The 18920-nt window shown below is 34.9% G+C and overlaps 1 protein-coding gene across 1 annotated transcript in view; it reads right to left on the reverse strand.

Annotated features, from left to right (window-relative positions):
* LOC107711371 (dedicator of cytokinesis protein 1-like) overlaps positions 1–18920 on the reverse strand; it is a 275068-nt gene that overhangs the window by 175718 nt on the left and 80430 nt on the right. The window contains exons 17-21 of the mRNA XM_016516364.1: positions 15299–15396; positions 9141–9230; positions 8509–8609; positions 8300–8428; positions 5115–5223 (exon numbers count right to left, since the gene is read on the reverse strand). Coding sequence (XP_016371850.1) covers positions 5115–5223; positions 8300–8428; positions 8509–8609; positions 9141–9230; positions 15299–15396 — 527 coding nt within the window. The remainder of the gene's footprint in view (positions 1–5114; positions 5224–8299; positions 8429–8508; positions 8610–9140; positions 9231–15298; positions 15397–18920) is intronic.

Below are 18920 nucleotides of genomic sequence, written 5' to 3' on the forward strand. Positions count from 1 at the left end.
AAAAAAAGTCAGAATTGTGAGATAAAATAGGTAGGCTAAATGTAATGTAAAATGTTATAGGTTTAAATAGTATTTCATGCTTTAACTATAGGGCTAATACAATATGTCCCCTATGTGAATATTATATAGACCTATTGTTTAAATCAAATTTATGCTTTAAAAGTAGGGTAATCGTAGCAGGTTTCATCTATAGTTTGTCTGTTTAAACGTCTGCGTTTAGCTTCAAATGGCGTCTTTGATAACATTATTCTATAAAACATCCAAGTTTCATGACATCCAAAAGCACAACAATACATTTTTTCTCTTATTCCATGGATTTTACCCGTTTCCCTCTACTTGCTCCCAGTGTTTTTCTGCCACAACAATGCGCGCGCAACTGCAAGTGACGTAACTGTGATGTCTACTCCAAATTGGTCTATAGCAGACATAGCCGGCTGAACGTACTGTATGAGTGCATTCTCTTAAAGTGACAGCACTTTCTTAATATTAATCATACAGCAACAACAAGGAAAACGCTCACTGCACTTGATTGAATAGCATTTTTAACTTTAATAAAGATTAATCTTTAATTTATACAGTAAAATATGCAATGCTATTTTACATTTGATTACTTTATTCAATTTCTGTACCTAAAACTAATGTTAGACCTACCTTAAAAAACCTGAAAATCACTGTTTATTTTATTTGTATCTTTACTGTATTGTATTTATTTGTGCTGTTGCTTGTAGTCAGATAGATTCATCTTATTTTCTTTATTTTTATTTGACAGTATAGTTTTCCCCTAAACATAGCACATACCGAATCGTACCAAAACCATGACTCTAAAACCGTGATACAAACCGAACCACGAATAAGTTGAACCGTTCCACCCCTAATACATATATATTTTATAATAAATGTGTGTGTGTGTGTGTATATATATATATATATACACACACACACACTTATTATAAAATATATATGTGTGTATGTATATGATGCATGAAAAAATATATAAAACGCATGAAAAAAGTATTTAAAAAAGTGTCTTAAAAATGAATGAATAAATAAATAAATAAGTACATACATACATAAATACATAAACTAACATTTTCCATGGAAATCACTCAAAAAAAATCAACTGGTCTAAATCATTTTTCACCAAATATTAGAACATTATACACAGAATTACAACCATATTTTAATTTAAATGCAGTTGGCCATCAGTGTTGGGAGTAACGCATTACAAAAGTAATAATATTACAGTAGTATATTACTTTTTGCTGTAACGCAGTAATATAACGCATTACTAATAAAATTTGGGTAATATTATTACTCGTTACAATCTCAGTAACGCAAGTTACAACAACATATTTTAACTCAAAATTAAGTGGTGAATTTACCAACACAGCAAAACAGCACCAGAGAAAAAATTCCACGGGTAAAATAGTTTGTCTATCTTCTGTTGCTGGAATTAGATGCTTGAGATGACTGCAGAATTTTGGTGAAAGTAACTCAAAAGTAACTCAAAAGTAGTGTAACGCATTACAATTCAGAGACAGTAATATTGTAATGTAACTAATTACTTTTAAAAGACAGTAACTAGTAATATATAATGTATTACATTTTGGAAGTAACTTGCCCAACACTGTTGGCCATAGACCCCTATATATAGTTTACTTATTGCCCAATAACTGAATAAAATGAACGAATGACTGAAGGAACGAATGAACAAACAAACAAACAAACACAGTCCAGTGCCACAGCCACACCATTTGTGGAGCCAATGTTGTTATATGTTTAAATATGCTTCTTAGTTTCAACCAATGGTGTGAGTTTGGGGGCGGGGCTATTTGTTGAAATGACCAATAGCGGGCTGGGGGTGTGTTTTGGAAAACAGCTGTTTTCAATTTAGTTTAACACTAGTAGTGATCAAATGATACACTTCACCTTCATTTCCCTCTAAAACAACACAAAGCAGAAAAGAGAAAAACAAACCCGACATGTGCAGTAAAAACAGACCAGCACAAGCTCAAACTGTCAGACTGTTTAAATAATAAGTGTGAGGGCATGTGAACACAATGTACTTCAAGCTGATGTGCCGTTTCACTCACGTCGTCTCTTGCTTTCCTGTTGCGACAAGGCCAGAGGAGAGAAAAGCACATTCCTTCCCGTGACAGTGCATCTTAACAAGATCAATTTTTAATTTTCTGACAAAACCACTAAGATCCGGGCCAGCGGCACACCTGCATCGCTCCAGGCAGACTCACGACCCGTCCAGAGCGTCTGATGCTTTGTGTCGGCCGCTGAGCGCGTGTGTGTTAGAACAGAGGTGTGTTAATGCAAAAAAGAAGTGACAGGAAAGGTCAGTGACAAACAAAACTGCACACAAATGGAGGAGGAGGAGCAGAGAAACAGATGGAGGAGAGGAGGACAGATAGAGTACCTTGAGGAGAAGCTAAAGATTGCGAAGCCAGAGCCACAGTGGACAGAGGAGGAGATCAGGGGACGAGAGAGAGACACAAACACACACTTCAACACATGAAAGAAAGAAACATACATATTCATATCTGACAGAAGAAACAGAGCAGCATTCTGGGAAGACGTCCTGACATACAGAGCCTCCAGATACACATTTTGCTCATATTGTTCCAAACCTGTATGACTTTCATTCTTGCAAGGAACTTTTCTTTTTTATACAATGAAAGTGTACATGGTCATTTGAATGTTTGGTGTTGGTTGGTTTTTTAATATTTTTAAAAAGTTATCTCTTATGCTCATCAAGGCTGCATTTATTTACTCAAAAATACAGTAGAATCAGTAAAATTGTGAACTATTATTACAATTTAAAATAACTTTTCAATTTGTATTAAATTTCAATTTTAAATTTCAAAGATTAAATCAATTTGTTTAAAATGTAATTATTTCCTATGATGCAAAGTTGAATTTTCAGCATCATTACTCCAGTCTTCAGTGTCACATGATCTTCAGAAATCATTCTAATATGCTGATTTGATGTTCAAGAAACATCTATTATTATTATTATTATTATCAACGTCAAAAACAGTTGCGCTGCTTCATATTTTTGTAGAAATATTTTTTGATGAATAGAATGTTTAAAAGCACAACATTTATTCGAAATATAATTTTTTAAGAATTTTCTTTACTGTCACTTTTGACCAATTTAATGCATTCTTGATAAATAAAAGTATTAATTTCTTTCAAAAATGTGTATTTTTAGAGTATTTTTACACAGACCAAAATGTTATTTAATTCTCTCTCAAATCGCATTCATATATTATTACATATTCAAATATGCTGCATGATGACATATGTCCGATAGATAAAATGAGTAATACTGAAGAACGAGTCACTAAATTTGCAGAAGTTAGCCAGGTTTAAAGCATTAAATCTATGCAAGATGCTGAGTTAAGACATGTCACAGCAAGTCGAGAGACTTAACATTAAACAACATATTAGTGACAGCAACTGGATATTCCATTAGTTTGTGTTCTGACTCTTAATTTTTGTCAGTGAAATTCAGCATTAACTATTATAGAGACACAGAATTAAAGGTTACACACATTGCATGTATCTAAATGGCACATAAAAATGTATAGTTTGATTTCTTTTACAAATCAGTTCCTCTTCCTGTCATTTTGATGTGCTAGCTAGCAAAACTATGTCATGTTTGACACAAATTAATCCAAATTTCATTGATTGTCATTTCTCATAACTAATTGAGAAGCAACAACTTTGAATATATGGGTGTGCAAATGCATTTAGGTGGGGGGGTTTCAGGAGACTTTAATCAGATTTTTCCTCTCAAAGCATCATATGAATTCAGAAGAACTGGAATACATCATATGGATGTTATTTGTAGGCCTTCAATGTTTGTAAAAGAGCAGCGTGAACATTCTGGGAAACATCTCCTTGTGTGTTGCATGTGTGAAATGAAGTCACACCAGGGGCCTGTTCTTCGTACGTCGCTTATTACATCTGAGATGATTTGAAAGATTCCAGATCTTCTAATCCTGATAACTGATCACTGGCTAATTTGATTCTTCAAACGAATTTGCGTATTAGATTAAAATATCTGGATTAAGTTGTCTAGGATTACTGCGCGTTCTCCGAAAAGGGCAGATGTATCGATACTCGAAACCACGATCAGCAATGCAGCGATTGGCTGGCGGCGAGACAGCAACGTAATGACATCATATCATTAAAAAAGACACCTGACGAAAAACTTGACAAATTTCTGAACCTTTATAAGGAATCAGCCAAGCGATCAAAACTACATGAATGGTATAATAGAAAAATGAAATGTGCACTGTTTTTATTTATTTATTTATTTTTTTTTTTTACATGATTCCCAATTATTTATATTCACCATTTCTAGTATTTGTACAGGCTTTACATTTTTATTTCAATGTTGTAATTAGCAATTCATTTAATTTTATATTTGAACAGATTTGTTACGTTACAGCATTAATTAAAGTTTCTTAAGGGTCAAGATCAAGTTATCTGCATCTCCTGTGCTCCATCAAGCCACTTCCATAATAGCTGTCATCACTCAAATTAATGCACGGCTCAGATTAACTGTATACATAAAGAAATTATTTCATCATAAATATTTCAATGAGTAAAAGTGCCTGTGTCTATATATAGACACAGACAGTTTTACTCATTTAAATATACTATAGCCTATAGACTACACAACATTATTATATTGTTTTTCAATTTATTTTAAAATTATTATTATTTTAAATTACTGTCCCTGGATCAGTAGGATACTCTTCTAATGAAGTAGCAGTAGGACAGATTTTAAGTATCAATTCTGCTTAAAAAGATGCGATCTAATCCAGTTTACATGAAATAAGCCTGCTGCCGAGCAGGTTTAAGCTAACAGACCTGTTGCTATGACAGCAACTCCGGGATGAGCTTCGAAGAACCAAACAATCCAAGATCAGGCGAAATCATCAACAATCAAATCCAGCTAACTGAGTTAGCGACGTACGAAGAACGGGCCCCTGGAACAGATGTGTAAATGTTTTTGTTTCTCTTATCTTAATGCTCTATTAACGCAGCGTTTAAACATCCAGCTCATCAGAAACTGGCTCCTAGAGCGTTCTCACCTTCACCCCGCCGGTCCCTTCAGCATTGCTGTTCATCATGGCGTTAAACGAGGCGAAGAGATTCCTCAGGGACTCCATGAAATCACTCTCGCCTTTGTTCTCGTAGAGCCTGAAGGAAAACACACAAACAGCAGATGATCAGGGGCTCGAGCGGCGAGAATCATTTCATCTAAATCATCAGAGAGGCAGCAGACCGCTCTACATGTGTTTGGAATGCAAATCCATGACATCAAACTAGCCGGGGAGCCATACAAATCCACATCAAAAACAATGTGTCAACCTCCACACACACACACACACACTCCCACCTGTTCACTGGCACCTCTAAACTAGCTCCTGATTACAGGCTGATCAGATTGATGAATTGCTCCGTAATCTAGTTTGAAGGGCAGAGAGCTGACGGGCCGTCTCGGCGCTGCTCCAAAGAGCCACACAAACACCGGGAGGATTCCCGCACTCACGCTTTCATTAAACGCTCACCGATGGCCTTTGCTGATGCGATTAGCGCCACCTGATTTTCTGTGCTCTGGTTACGGTGAGGGTCAGACAATCTCGCTCTCATCCAGAGCGTTTACATTAGACCGGCCCTCCGTCAACACACACACACACTTAGTTAATGGCCCGTCAAAAATATTGAAATATGCTTCACACTCCAGTTGACCATTAATTATTTTGAAGTACTTTATACTCATTAATTACTAAAGCAAAGGGGAGATATGGTAATTTTTTTTTTTTTTCATATTTAACCTCAAAATTAAACAAAATAAAATTATACTTTGCAAAAATCAAATCAAATCAAAAAATCAAGAAATGCTGAGGTCATATTTAATCCCAAAATCCAATGGAAAAATAAGGAATTATAATTAGCAAAAAAAAGTCAATCAATTAATAAAAAAAAGTCAAAAAATGCCAAGGTCATATTTAACCCCAAAATCAAATAGAAAAATAAGAAATTAAATTTTGCAAAAAAATAAAATAAATAAATAAAAATAAACAAACAAACTGTCAAGAAATGCTGAGGTCATATTTAACCCCAAAATCAAATAGAAAAAATAAATTAATTAAATTTTGCACAAAAAAAAATAAATAATAAAAATAAACAAACAAGCTGTGAAGATATGCTGAGATCATATTTAACACTAAAATCAAACAAAAAAATAAGAAATATTTTGCAATAATCAACCAATCAATAAATTAATAAATAAATGTTAAGAAATGCTGAGGTCATATTTAACCCCAAAATCAAATAGAAAAAAAAGAAATTAAATTTTGCCAAAAAATTAAATAAATAAATAAAACAAACAATCTGTTAAGAAATGCTGAGGTCATATTTAACAATAGAATATAAACGAAAAATAAGCAAATGTATTTTGCAAGAAATAAATAAATATAGAGAAATATTTAATAAATAAGAAATAGTTTTTTGCATAAATTATTCAAGGTCATATTTCACCACAAAATCAAATTTTAAAAAAATTACAAAAACATGAACAAAATAATTCTCTCATTGCTGTAATGACAGAAAAGAGTGAAGCACTTTTGTAAGTATTCATCATGGTAGTATGTCTTGTAATTTAGGCTCATTATAAAATAAAAACAATATTAATGTGAAGATGTTGAGAATTGTTTGTGTGTGCGCGTTTTGTGCAAATAATTGTGTATAGAATAAATGTTTATTTTAAAAATGATTATTTTGACTTTTTTTGTGAATGCTGGTTTAAAGGTCATCAGAATCATTTGAAGGAGAATAATGCAATAGAAAGATCCTGAGCAGGGCTGCAGTAAACACTGAAATTGATGAACATTTGATGAAACCGCATATTGATGAGGTTTTCCTTCTGACACCGATAGCTATTCAATCTTACGATAACTGTTATTTTTGGCCATATTTCTCATCATTTTCACTGCAGTCTGAAGCCCTGACTGGGAGATGTGTGCGGTCGGGTCGGGCATGTGTTGGTGAACAGCGGCAGCAGGTAGAGTCTGTGAGCGAGCAGAGAAGTCAATCAGATCAGACTCTGCTCATTAGTGTCTCTCACAGCGCTCTGCGGTGTCAAGCGCTCTCAGCGTTCAGGTAGTTAAAGAGACACCATCATATACTTCACCTGCAGACAACAAGCTAATCACCAGCGCTGAACTTAATTTAGGCTGAGTCATTACTCAACATGTCCTCCGTCTCCCTAAATCAGCGCCGCTGCCCGTTCCACTTCCTGTCCGCCTCAAACACATCCTCCATCTGTCAGGAAACCAGGGCACTTCGGTTTGATAAAGGTGTGCCATTTCAGATCTGCACATTAAATCAAGCTGTCACATCTCTTAGCCTTAACTGCAGCTTATTGGCTGGGAAACCCATATTTCGGAGGAGAAAAATAAAGAAGTTTTAGAGTATATGTTGGATACGCCATGGATTATTATCTGTTTGCTTTTTGCCACTCGTCAAAAACTGCACAATAAAAATAGTAAAGCTGCGCAGTTTGGAGAAAAAAATATGTTTTCTGATTTTAAAAAAACGTGATTAAAATAAAATAATAAAAACAATACAAAACACAAAACAAAAAAAACCCAGGTTTGCTGTTCTTGTTTGTAGGGCTGCACAATTTGGCCAATATGTTGTGATTATATATCAAAATTAGATTATATATAAAATTAGATTATATATAAAATTGTTACTAATATTGCTAGCTATATTACAAATATTGTTGGCTCTTTGACAAATTGCTGTGTTCCTCTTTTTTAAGTGAATGCATAAATGCAAATGTAAAGTAAATAAATAAATACTAATTAAGTACTAAAAATAGCCTACTAAACAAAATACTAAATAATTACTGTTAATTACTATGCTAAATAGAATAATTGTTAAATTTTATTGTTAAATAAAATAGCCAAGTATTTAATAATAATAATAAACAACTAAACATTACTACTACATTAATTACTAAACAAACAGTAATTACTACTAAAGTACTGCAAATAAGAAATTATTGATGTAATATTTGAATGTAAAATTAAAAAAATCAAGTACTCAATAAAAGTAGTAGTAGTAATAATAATAACTATTATTGTTGTTGTTAATAATAATTCCCTGGTTCAGACTACAAGCACAGCTCCATGGATTTGAGTGATATGATATCCCTAAAGCTCAGATGTGCAATGAATAAAACAGAACATGAGAGATCTGAACGCACTGGTTGAAGAGAACGCGGGATCTCACGATGAACTTGAAGATGTACTCCAAAGCCTTCAGAGCTTTCAGCAGCTGCTCCGTCAGCTTCTCCGCATTCTCCACGTAGTTCTTCAGGACTTTTGTCAGCTTTCTGAAAATATCGGCACACATTGTGTTACACATGAAAACAAAGCACATACTGGCACAGAGAGGGCAGAATTTCACACTCACGTGTAGGCCAGAGTGGCGCTGAAGTGCTTGCGGATGTAGGTCTCCAGAACCGGATTGAAATGATGGAACTTCCTGTCTGCGATCAGTCCGATTATGAAGACCTTTCAAAAACAGAAGAGACACTTATTTAAAAAAAAAAAAAAAAAAGTAAAAATGAACAACCATGCATATTAAACCTTTTTTGATTTATTATTTTTCTTATTTTTTTTTGTAATTACTATTGAGTAGAAAGAAGTACTGATATAACATGTTATTACTATAATTCAGCACAACACACAATAGACTCAGACTGAGCTGTTTAGATTATGCCTAAATCCTATTATTAAAAAACTAAAACATTAAATACTGGGTCAAATTAAGCCATTTGTATAAAACCATTATTATAAATTATACTACGGGGCCGTTGAATGCTTGAATCTTATTGGCTGATGAACGTTCTGAGGTGTGCAATTATTTTCAGGGAAACGCACGGCGAACGTTAAAAATAATGCACACTCCGCTTCGCGTCGTGGCCACATCACCACATCGGGTGTGCATTATTTTTCTAATAATTCAACGGCCCGTCGTCAATTATTCCTTACTTATTTTTTATTTGTGCAGATTTATTGAAGCACAGGCCATGAGAATCTTACCAGAGCATCAAACACAAGAGTATCAAAGGTTTCACTGTCTGAGTTCTCCATCATAATGTTGAAAAGGGCGTCCAAAGTGTCCTGCAGAAACTAAACACACACACACACACACACACAGATTACAAGATGAAACAGAAACACACACACCATAGTGTGATGGTCAGTTTAACAGGATGATTTTAAAAGCTCTGTGCTTCGCTCCGAATCATTACTGAGAAAGCGTAAACGTGCAAACAGATACGCTGTCAGTTTCATGGACTGTCAATCTACAGCACATGCTGTCCACTTTAATGTCTGCTGTCATTCAGCTGATGCTTAATGACATTCCAGCAAGGACATCACAGCAGCAAGAAGAGAATTACAGCTCCAGTCCAGCTACACAGACACATATGTGCCACAATTCAGACACAAGAGCAGAACTCTCATTCACTCAGCTCCCTTTCATTTCACTCAATGCATCATCCTTTTATCTATGTAATATCTATATTTGTTCATATGTCATATAGCATTCAAAAACATCATTTTCTCTGAATAACTGTAAGAGGCATAATAAATCAAGGTTATATTTTTTATAATTTTTTTCAATATTTTTTTACACTGTCCCTGGCCTTCAATAAATAAAAAATAAATAATTACTTAATCAAATCAACCAATCAGATTTTGTCCCTTCAACTGGCAAGAATATTAAATTAATAAAAAAATACTAAGGTGACAAAGACACAAGATAAATAAATAAAGACAAACAAATAAAAGACAAAAACAAATAATTAAAAACAAATAAAACAAATGGAACAAATAAATAAAACAAATTATACAAATGAATCAAATAAAAAAACAAAAAAAAAAACGAATAAATAAAAATAATAAATAGACACAAATGAAGCAAACAAACAATAAAACAAATGAAAAAAAATAAAATGTAATAACTAAAACAAATGAAATAAATAAATGAACAAAAACAATCAATTGAAAGAAAGAAAGAAAGAAAGAAAGATGTTGATTTTATTTATTTATACACAGAAAACATCACTAATGCATGTGTAACCACGAAACGGCAAATATAACTAATTTTCCCTGAGAACAACAGATATAGCCAAAGAGCAAAGTGCATTATACAGCATTATAAAAATACATGCATGATACCGGTTTCTAGAAAGTGTTGCCAAGGAACTTTTTTTAAAGCACATTGCACTGTAAACACACTCTCACACACACACTCTCTCTCACACACACACACACTGAGGTTTATAAATACGATTGTTCGCACATTTGCTCTATTTCTGCACTTACAAATTCAGTGTGAAAACTCATTTAAAAGCTGAAATGCTCCACCTGAGGACGAGCGCGAGTGTTTGTGTTTGGCACATCTGCTGCGTGGCATCTGCTTACAGTCACTGCGACGAGAGGAAGAGTGTGCCCTTGAGGGGAAATAAATAAACGCTTGCGCTACTGCCAATGAAGCTGCTGCGTATATCCAGGACAGAACAAGTCCCAACAGATAGGAAAGTCCAAGTCTATAACGGCCGTCAATCTGTCATCAGTCTGAGATGAGATCCGGCGTGTTGAAGATGCCACCGCTCATGTCAGGTGTACACACATAACTCAGAAAGCAATCCAAAAAAAAAAAAAAGGAGCAGGAGATGGAGGAAGAGAGAGCATTATTCTAATGAAAGGATAGAGGTGATTCATGCTGGAGGTGATTCTTTCTGTGAAGAGTAAGTTTGCTTCGGTCGTGCAAAGATAACATTCACTAGGATATTTGTTCACTGAGCTGGAGGCAATGGAAATGGGAACTAATTGAGGATTTGAGTCGATATTTGACACTAGGAATGACAAACTAGAATTTAACAATTCAGGTTGTGAACTTAATGTAATCATTCTTTTTGATTCCAATAATGATTTTATAAAGAATATGAAATAAATAATATAAAGTTATTATATATTTTATATATTAAAATATAAATCACTTTTAAATATTTAAGAATGCACTTTTATATAATTTTATATATTTTAGAATTCACTTATATATTTTATTTAAGCAGATTGATATATATTTTCTGTTTGAAAATATAAAATATAAAGAATCTAATGAATATTTAAATATACTAAAAAGCAATACTGCTTTTTGATAACATTTTATTATTTTCTAGAACTGCTTCAACAAATGCATTACATATTATAACAGTAATATTACATATTTAAATTAAGTAAAACATGTAAAATGTAAATATTTAAATATCTAAAGAAATTTGAAATAGTATTTATTTACTTATTTATCCAATTTAAAAAATACACAGTTAACAGAATTTATTTAATTATTCATTCATTCATTAAACCTAGTTTTAGTTTATTTAAGCATTGTATTATTAAATAACATCGTCCCAAAGTCATGTCAAGTTCCTCCTCAGATGTTCTAGTAGAAAGTGTCATCCTTCAAATGTCAGATAATAAATAAACGGGGCGTAAATGTTGCGGTGCCCTTGAATCATTGACGCAGATGCTTCCTCCAGTGCGTTTACAGGGCTCTACGCTTACTTTTCTTTTTAGGAGCACGTTCAAAATTTTAGGAGCACCTTCTAATCAATAATCAAAAAGTAGCCTTCCCATTACGAGGTGATATTTGACTCCTCTAACTTTATTAAAAGTATGTCTTTTGTCAAATTCTTTAAATTATATTTTATAAACTTTTTAAAAATTGTCATTAAAATGACAGAATAAGAACAAGTAGAATAAGAAATATAAGTTACCAATCAAATGAAATCAGTATTAACAAAATTAATTTGTAGAGGTGGCACAGAAGAACACAAAAGTACTTTGAGACATTTAATGAGGCTCAGAAGTGGAATGAGTGCAATAAAATCCATAAATTCATGATGATATTAATGTTTTAAATATACAATTTTGAATATAGAAATATTAAATGATTTAAATAACCGAAAAGATACTTTAAAAATTAAACTAAAGCAAGTCACTGATTTTTATCACCGAATCATTCATTCAATTGATTCATTCGAACGGCTGATTCATTCAGGAATGAATCAAGTGACTGTCTTTATGAATGGGTAATCATGAATCACTGACTCACTAGATTCGTTTAAAAAAAAAAAAACGTTCATTCATAAACGAGACACCACTGTGTTTGAATGGAGATGCGCCGCGGCTCCGCTGTGTCTTTGTCTTAAACTATTTTCGACGACGAAATAGAGCAAAATCAGACAATAGTGTTATAGTCAGACAATGTAAGTCACTTAATATTAACTTCTTGTTTATTGAATTGTATTGTATTAAATCAGTATCACATTTACAAACTCCCTTAAAAATCATTAAAAGCTGTCACTCATCTTAGTTCATCTCGATCTCACATTTATAATCAACGAAGCTCTCTACACTGCGCAATGAATCTCTTATTTACACCCTGCCTACACTTTGCTTATGAAAGGATTCGTGAGATATGTCTGTGATACATTACTCAACGCTGCAAAAACACGTAGAAAGCTTTGAAGCTCCCCTGAGCGCAATCACAAGTATGATGATGATCGGGTCAGTCGCACTGGTGCTCCTAAAAAAATTTTCATGGTCGCACTGTAGAGCCCTGGTTTACAGTAAAGTGAGTGATCCGTGCCATAGGGCCGATTCCTGAAGAAACCCCTATCAGGAACACAAAAGCCATCCTGCAGCATTATTACATCGTCCTCACAGCTTTCATGCGGCATGTCTGTGCCGGCCGGAGAAATCCAATTCCAAACTTGGCAGTGGTAGGAAGGTGTTTTAGTACACAGCGTGAGGAAAGTACATAATCATGTTGAGTGGGACGCCTGCAGGAAACATTAAGGGAAGTCTGTGTGTCTGTCGCTCTGGGTGGTGAGCGCTGAATTATTCACTCGGTGTCTGGCCAATAAACGCACTGCCGTGTGATCGGGGTGTGTGTGTGTGTGTGTGTGTGTGTGTGTGTGCGCGAGAAACACACGTACTGTAATTGTAGTCATCCTGTGAGTGTGTGTTCTGCATATTAACAGCTGTTTGAATTAGCAGCTTCCTTCAGGCCACCCAAAGACAACTTTCATGTTTAAACACACCTCCGATTTGAATAGTTTTTGTGTAGTTGAGGAAATATTGCAATATATCTGTCGTTGGGCCTTATCCCAAATCAAAACTACTTCTGCGCGAGAAACACACGTACTGTAATTGTAGTCATCCTGTGAGTGTGTGTTCTGCATATTAACAGCTGTTTGAATTAGCAGCTTCCTTCAGGCCACCCAAAGACAACTTTCATGTTTAAACACACCTCCGATTTGAATAGTTTTTGTGTAGTTGAGGAAATATTGCAATATATCTGTCGTTGGGCCTTATCCCAAATCAAAACTACTTCTTAAACTGTAAAAAGATCATGGTTCCAATTCCTCTTACTGATTAAGTATTTATTACAACAAATGCCCTATTCTGAACGTGTAGTTTTAATTATATGAACATTTAGGTTTGATTTAGGTTTATTTAAATCTCACAAACTGGGTATCAGGACTCTGCCAACGAATTATTTTAAATAATTTTGAACTATTTTGAAATGGAAGTTTTATTTTATATTTCATATAAAAACTGATTTTTATTTTATATTTTATGTCATTTAATTTTTTAAATTTTATATTTTACTATAATTTACATACAAATTTACTTTTTATTTAATATTCTATTTTATATTTTATAATTCATTTTTATTTTGACATTTTATTTTATATTTTACATAAAAATTACTTTTTATTTTATATTCTACTTTTTATTTTATATTTCATTTTTATTTTAAATTTAATTTTATAAAAAAATTTATTCTACCTTTACTTATTTATTTAAACTTTGTAATTTCGATTAATTTTTTTATTTATTTGTTTATTCTACATTTAATTGTTTTAGTTTTTTTTAGAAATTTCATTTTTATTTTATTTCATTTTAAATGCATAATTTTGTACATTTTGTTTTATTGTACATTTTATGCAGTGTGTGCATAGGATGGACGGATGGATGGATTCAGAAGTAAAGCAGTGAGCATCTACGGTTCTGGTCAGTGGTTTTATATTTATGTGGCAGAGACATGGCAGAAAAGCTGCAGAGTCTGTTAGATAGAGGCTGAGGGGACATTTACAGCACACAGAGTCTCTGCCTCCATCTTTCTCTCTCTCAGCGCTGACAGCTCAAGTGTGTTTGCCTTCAAACACGGCCAGAGAAATCAGTCCATGAGACACCACCTTCAGGAGCAAACTGGCATTCAAACTAGGGCTGCACGATAAATCGCATGCGATATTTAACGCTCATCTTGTCAGAAAAGCCGGTTCTGTAATCAGCGGTAAATCTCCATCACGTGCGTGCTTTCACATGGAGCAGTATTAACTAAACAGAGCCGTTGTTCACTGATGAGCTGCGCAAAACCACGTTCATATTAAATTTAACCACGTTAAATATCGCATGTGATTTATCGTGCAGCCCTAATTCAAACGCATGATCCCTGAGGGATAAGTCACGAAACCAACAGAGCTCTGCCTCATCTCAGAGAGGCTTTTAAATCATATGCTGCATAGGAACATAAGACTCTACAATAGACAGAAATCATTAGACATTCAATGATTGTGGTTACAATTCCACTTACTGATTACAGTATTTAGTACAACAAAAATCACTCCATTCTGAATGTGTACTTTTAATTACATGATCTCAGACATTTTTTATCAGGGTTACTTCAATGAATTGAATTTTAATTTAAAATTTTTTAATGGAATGTTTTTTTATTATTTTATTATATTTTATTTTATGGATGGAGAACACAACTGAAACATTTAAATTGCAACGCTTATTTTGAGTTAGATATGATGAAAGCTTATTTCGAGCATTTCTATAATTTCACAGGCCCAACCACACACCCTACTGAAAACACTTACAGAAATGCAATTTCTAAATATATCTCAGCATGTTTTGCTGTTGCCTTCCAAAAAAACTAATAATCAAAAAGCGTTGAAGTGCATCAGAGAGTTCATATCATAAATCAGAGAGCAAGTCTCCACACCAACTTCAAACGTTTAAATTAGCAGCACAAATGTCTGCATGAATCCAAACGGACGTCTGAATGAAAGCTGTGAGTTTGTGTTTCTGTGCGTCAGATGATCCACACGTACCTTGACCACCTCGCCTCCCTCCACTTTCATCAGGTGACGGAGGTTCTGCTGGAGCAAACTGGTGTTGGATCTCCACTTCAGCAGCCCCAGGAGATCAACTACAGGAGAGCAGAGAAAAAAACACATTAGCACATTCGCCTCTCCATCCTGGACATGAAGCATTCATCATATAGAGACACATGAATAACATGAGCTCTCAGTCTGACTGGTCAAATCTTAAGCCATGAAAGGAACTGATTTCACTGCGGTGATGATATAAAAAAAGAAAATGAAAATCTGGACAAATATGAAGCAGTTCATCAATAAGTGTTCATAGATTAGACAAAGGGAATCACTCAATGATTCACGGTCACAAATGTTCTTTAACCCCTTAAGCTCTTTGGCATATTTTGGATTTTTTACTGATTTTGCATACCTGAATTTAAAATAGTGCCCTACTCACATACATTGGAGTAAATTGATAAAAATTGTCTCATTTCACAGAAAATACCCTAAGTTTTAACACCCGTGTGGAATAATTCATATTTTTTATTGTATTTTTTCATAATTTATGATAAACACAAATAAAAAATCAAATTATGATTTTTATTTTACTATGTTTTTATTTGAAAGTCAGATCTATTTGGTCCATCTCCCTGCAGAAAGTTTCTTTTGATTTCACTAGGTGCCAGTAAACAGGGGAAACAAGATGTTTTTTTGTATCATTTAAAAAAAAAGTTAGAGATTTATTTGAAGGGAGGCAATATGTCCACTAGGGGTCTCTATTCTGCGAGTTCAGGAATATGTGAATTTAAAAGAGTCCCATTCCCATATACATTGGGCTAAATGGATAAAAAAAAGGTCTAATTTTACACAAAACACCTTAAATTTTAACACATGGGTGGAATAATTCATAATTATTATTGTATTTGTTCACAATCCATAGTTTCATAGTTTCCCAACTCTGCATCGAGCTAGCTGCTAGCGCGCTAGGGGGCGGTGCGCATTTCACGTTCGTTGCGCCCTCCTTCCTCATGTTTGGAAAGGCATAAATCGACAGTGGATTGGCCTAGGAGTTTGATCGATGTCTCTTTGGACAGATCTGATTGGGGTCTTTTCAGACATATGACACATTACGTGATAACGTAATCGCCCATCAATACAAACGTGTTAAGGCAAAACTAGTAGAAACTAGTCAAACTAGTATCCGCACCACACGGATACGTTGTTTTCGTTCAAATCAAAGCACAAACAACGTAGAAAACGTATCCGCATGGCGCAGCTGACACAGAACAGAATACGCTGTTTGCGTTCAGTGGATACTCTCCAAAATGGCGCTAGGGTGACGCGGAGGAGACGAATTGTTGAATAAAGTCGTTATTTTTTTTCTTTTGCACACAAAAAGTATTCTCGTAGCTTCGTAATATTACGGTTGAACCCCTGATGTCACATGGATTATTTTACCAATCTCCTTGTTTTTGTATCATTTAAAAAAAAAGTTAGAGATTTATTTGAAGGGAGGCAATATGTCCACTAGGGGTCTCTATTCTGCGAGTTCAGGAATATGTGAATTTAAAAGAGTCCCATTCCCATATACATTGGGCTAAATGGATAAAAAAAGGTCTAATTTTACACAAAACACCTTAAATTTTAACACATGGGTGGAATAATTCATAATTATTATTGTATTTGTTCACAATCCATAGTTTCATAGTTTCCCAACTCTGCATCGAGCTAGCTGCTAGCGCGCTAGGGGGCGGTGCGCATTTCACGTTCGTTGCGCCCTCCTTCCTCATGTTTGGAAAGGCATAAATCGACAGTGGATTGGCCTAGGAGTTTGATCGATGTCTCTTTGGACAGATCTGATTGGGGTCTTTTCAGACATATGACACATTACGTGATAACGTAATCGCCCATCAATACAAACGTGTTAAGGCAAAACTAGTAGAAACTAGTCAAACTAGTATCCGCACCACACGGATACGTTGTTTTCGTTCAAATCAAAGCACAAACAACGTAGAAAACGTATCCGCATGGCGCAGCTGACACAGAACAGAATACGCTGTTTGCGTTCAGTGGATACTCTCCAAAATGGCGCTAGGGTGACGCGGAGGAGACGAATTGTTGAATAAAGTCGTTATTTTTTTTCTTTTGCACACAAAAAGTATTCTCGTAGCTTCGTAATATTACGGTTGAACCCCTGATGTCACATGGATTATTTTACCAATCTCCTTGTTATGTTTCTGGACATTGATCGTGGTTGTACCTTTGCTGTCTATAGGAGGGTCAGAGAGCTGTCAGAATGCATCAAAAATATCTTAATTTGTGTTCCGAAGATGAACGGAGGTCTTACGGGTTTGGAACGACATGAGGGTGAGTAATTAATGACAGAATTTTCATTTTTGGGTGAACTAACCCTTTAAGGGGTTAAATGATTCTTACTGGATGAATCAGACTGTGATAGTGGGGAACACTCATGAGAGTTTTACAGTTCAGCCGGTTCCCTTGAGAACTCTTAACACCACCTGAGCGGCTCCCATAGACATCGTCATGGTAACAGGAGCAAGTGACTTTTTAACCTCAAATGAGGCATTCCAGCAATCACTTGAAAACAAGCCAAAGTGAAACCCCACCTTTAAAACACACTCCTGAAAAAAACAAAGGTTTTTTCAGGAGTGTGTTTTAAAGGTGGGGTAAGTGATTTCTGGTAGCCAATGTTGACATTTCAAATCACCAAAACAAACACGGCCCTACCCCAAAAGGGTATCGCCCCTATTTTGATAGCTCCGTCCCACACATAGGTACGCAACTCAGGCAATGATTAGTTCTGTGAAACAAAGCAAAACAAATGTTACACCGTGTCTACACTGGACGCGAGTGGCACGGTGCGACAAAATACTATAGAACTCATTATAATCAGTGATGCTGTCTACACTGGATGCGGCGCGACAAATCCCCGACAGAAAACTGCTGCTGCGTTCTATTTATGACGCATTGATACAAATTTCAAATTATTTTCAACGGTTGCTTTGTCGCGTCCAGTATAGACAGACCTTAGCTGTTGCGGCGCGGCTGGATGCAGTTGGATGCATTGGAACCGTCGCGTCCGGTGTAGACACGGTGTTACTCACCAATCGAGAAGAAATAAAGCAACCCCGACGTCCGATCGCAGGCCTTCCACTCCCTGAGTTCTCTCAAGCGCTGGAAAGCTGACCCGATATTTACACGGGTCCTACTTCTTGCCTTATCGTAAGCCTTCTTTTGCTCCGCAGACCTTTTCCTCTTTTGTTTTCTTATCCACCATCTCTACCATTCTGTTGTTGCTCAGCTCGGCTAATGTCCGTCCTGTGCTCTGAGCGCTCTCTCCTCTGCATCATGAGTAGACACGCCCCTTACTGCTGATTGGCTACAATTTGGTACTTGGCCCGACTCAGTTTTCTAAAGCGTTTTTGAAAAAATACATTCCCCACCTTTAAAAGGCCGTCATAGAGAGAAACTGACAGAAACCTTAGTCTAAGTAGACATTATATTTCAAATTAAAACTAATTAGAACTTGTTTATATTATAGGTATATAAATGTAAAATAATTAATATTTTCTTTCTCTATATAATAATAATAATTACAGCAACAACAACATGTTTT

The sequence above is a fragment of the Sinocyclocheilus rhinocerous genome, unplaced genomic scaffold (assembly GCF_001515625.1).
Source record: "Sinocyclocheilus rhinocerous isolate Xijiao unplaced genomic scaffold, SAMN03320098_v1.1 scaffold402, whole genome shotgun sequence".
In the NCBI taxonomy this organism is placed as follows: Eukaryota; Metazoa; Chordata; class Actinopteri; order Cypriniformes; family Cyprinidae; genus Sinocyclocheilus; species Sinocyclocheilus rhinocerous.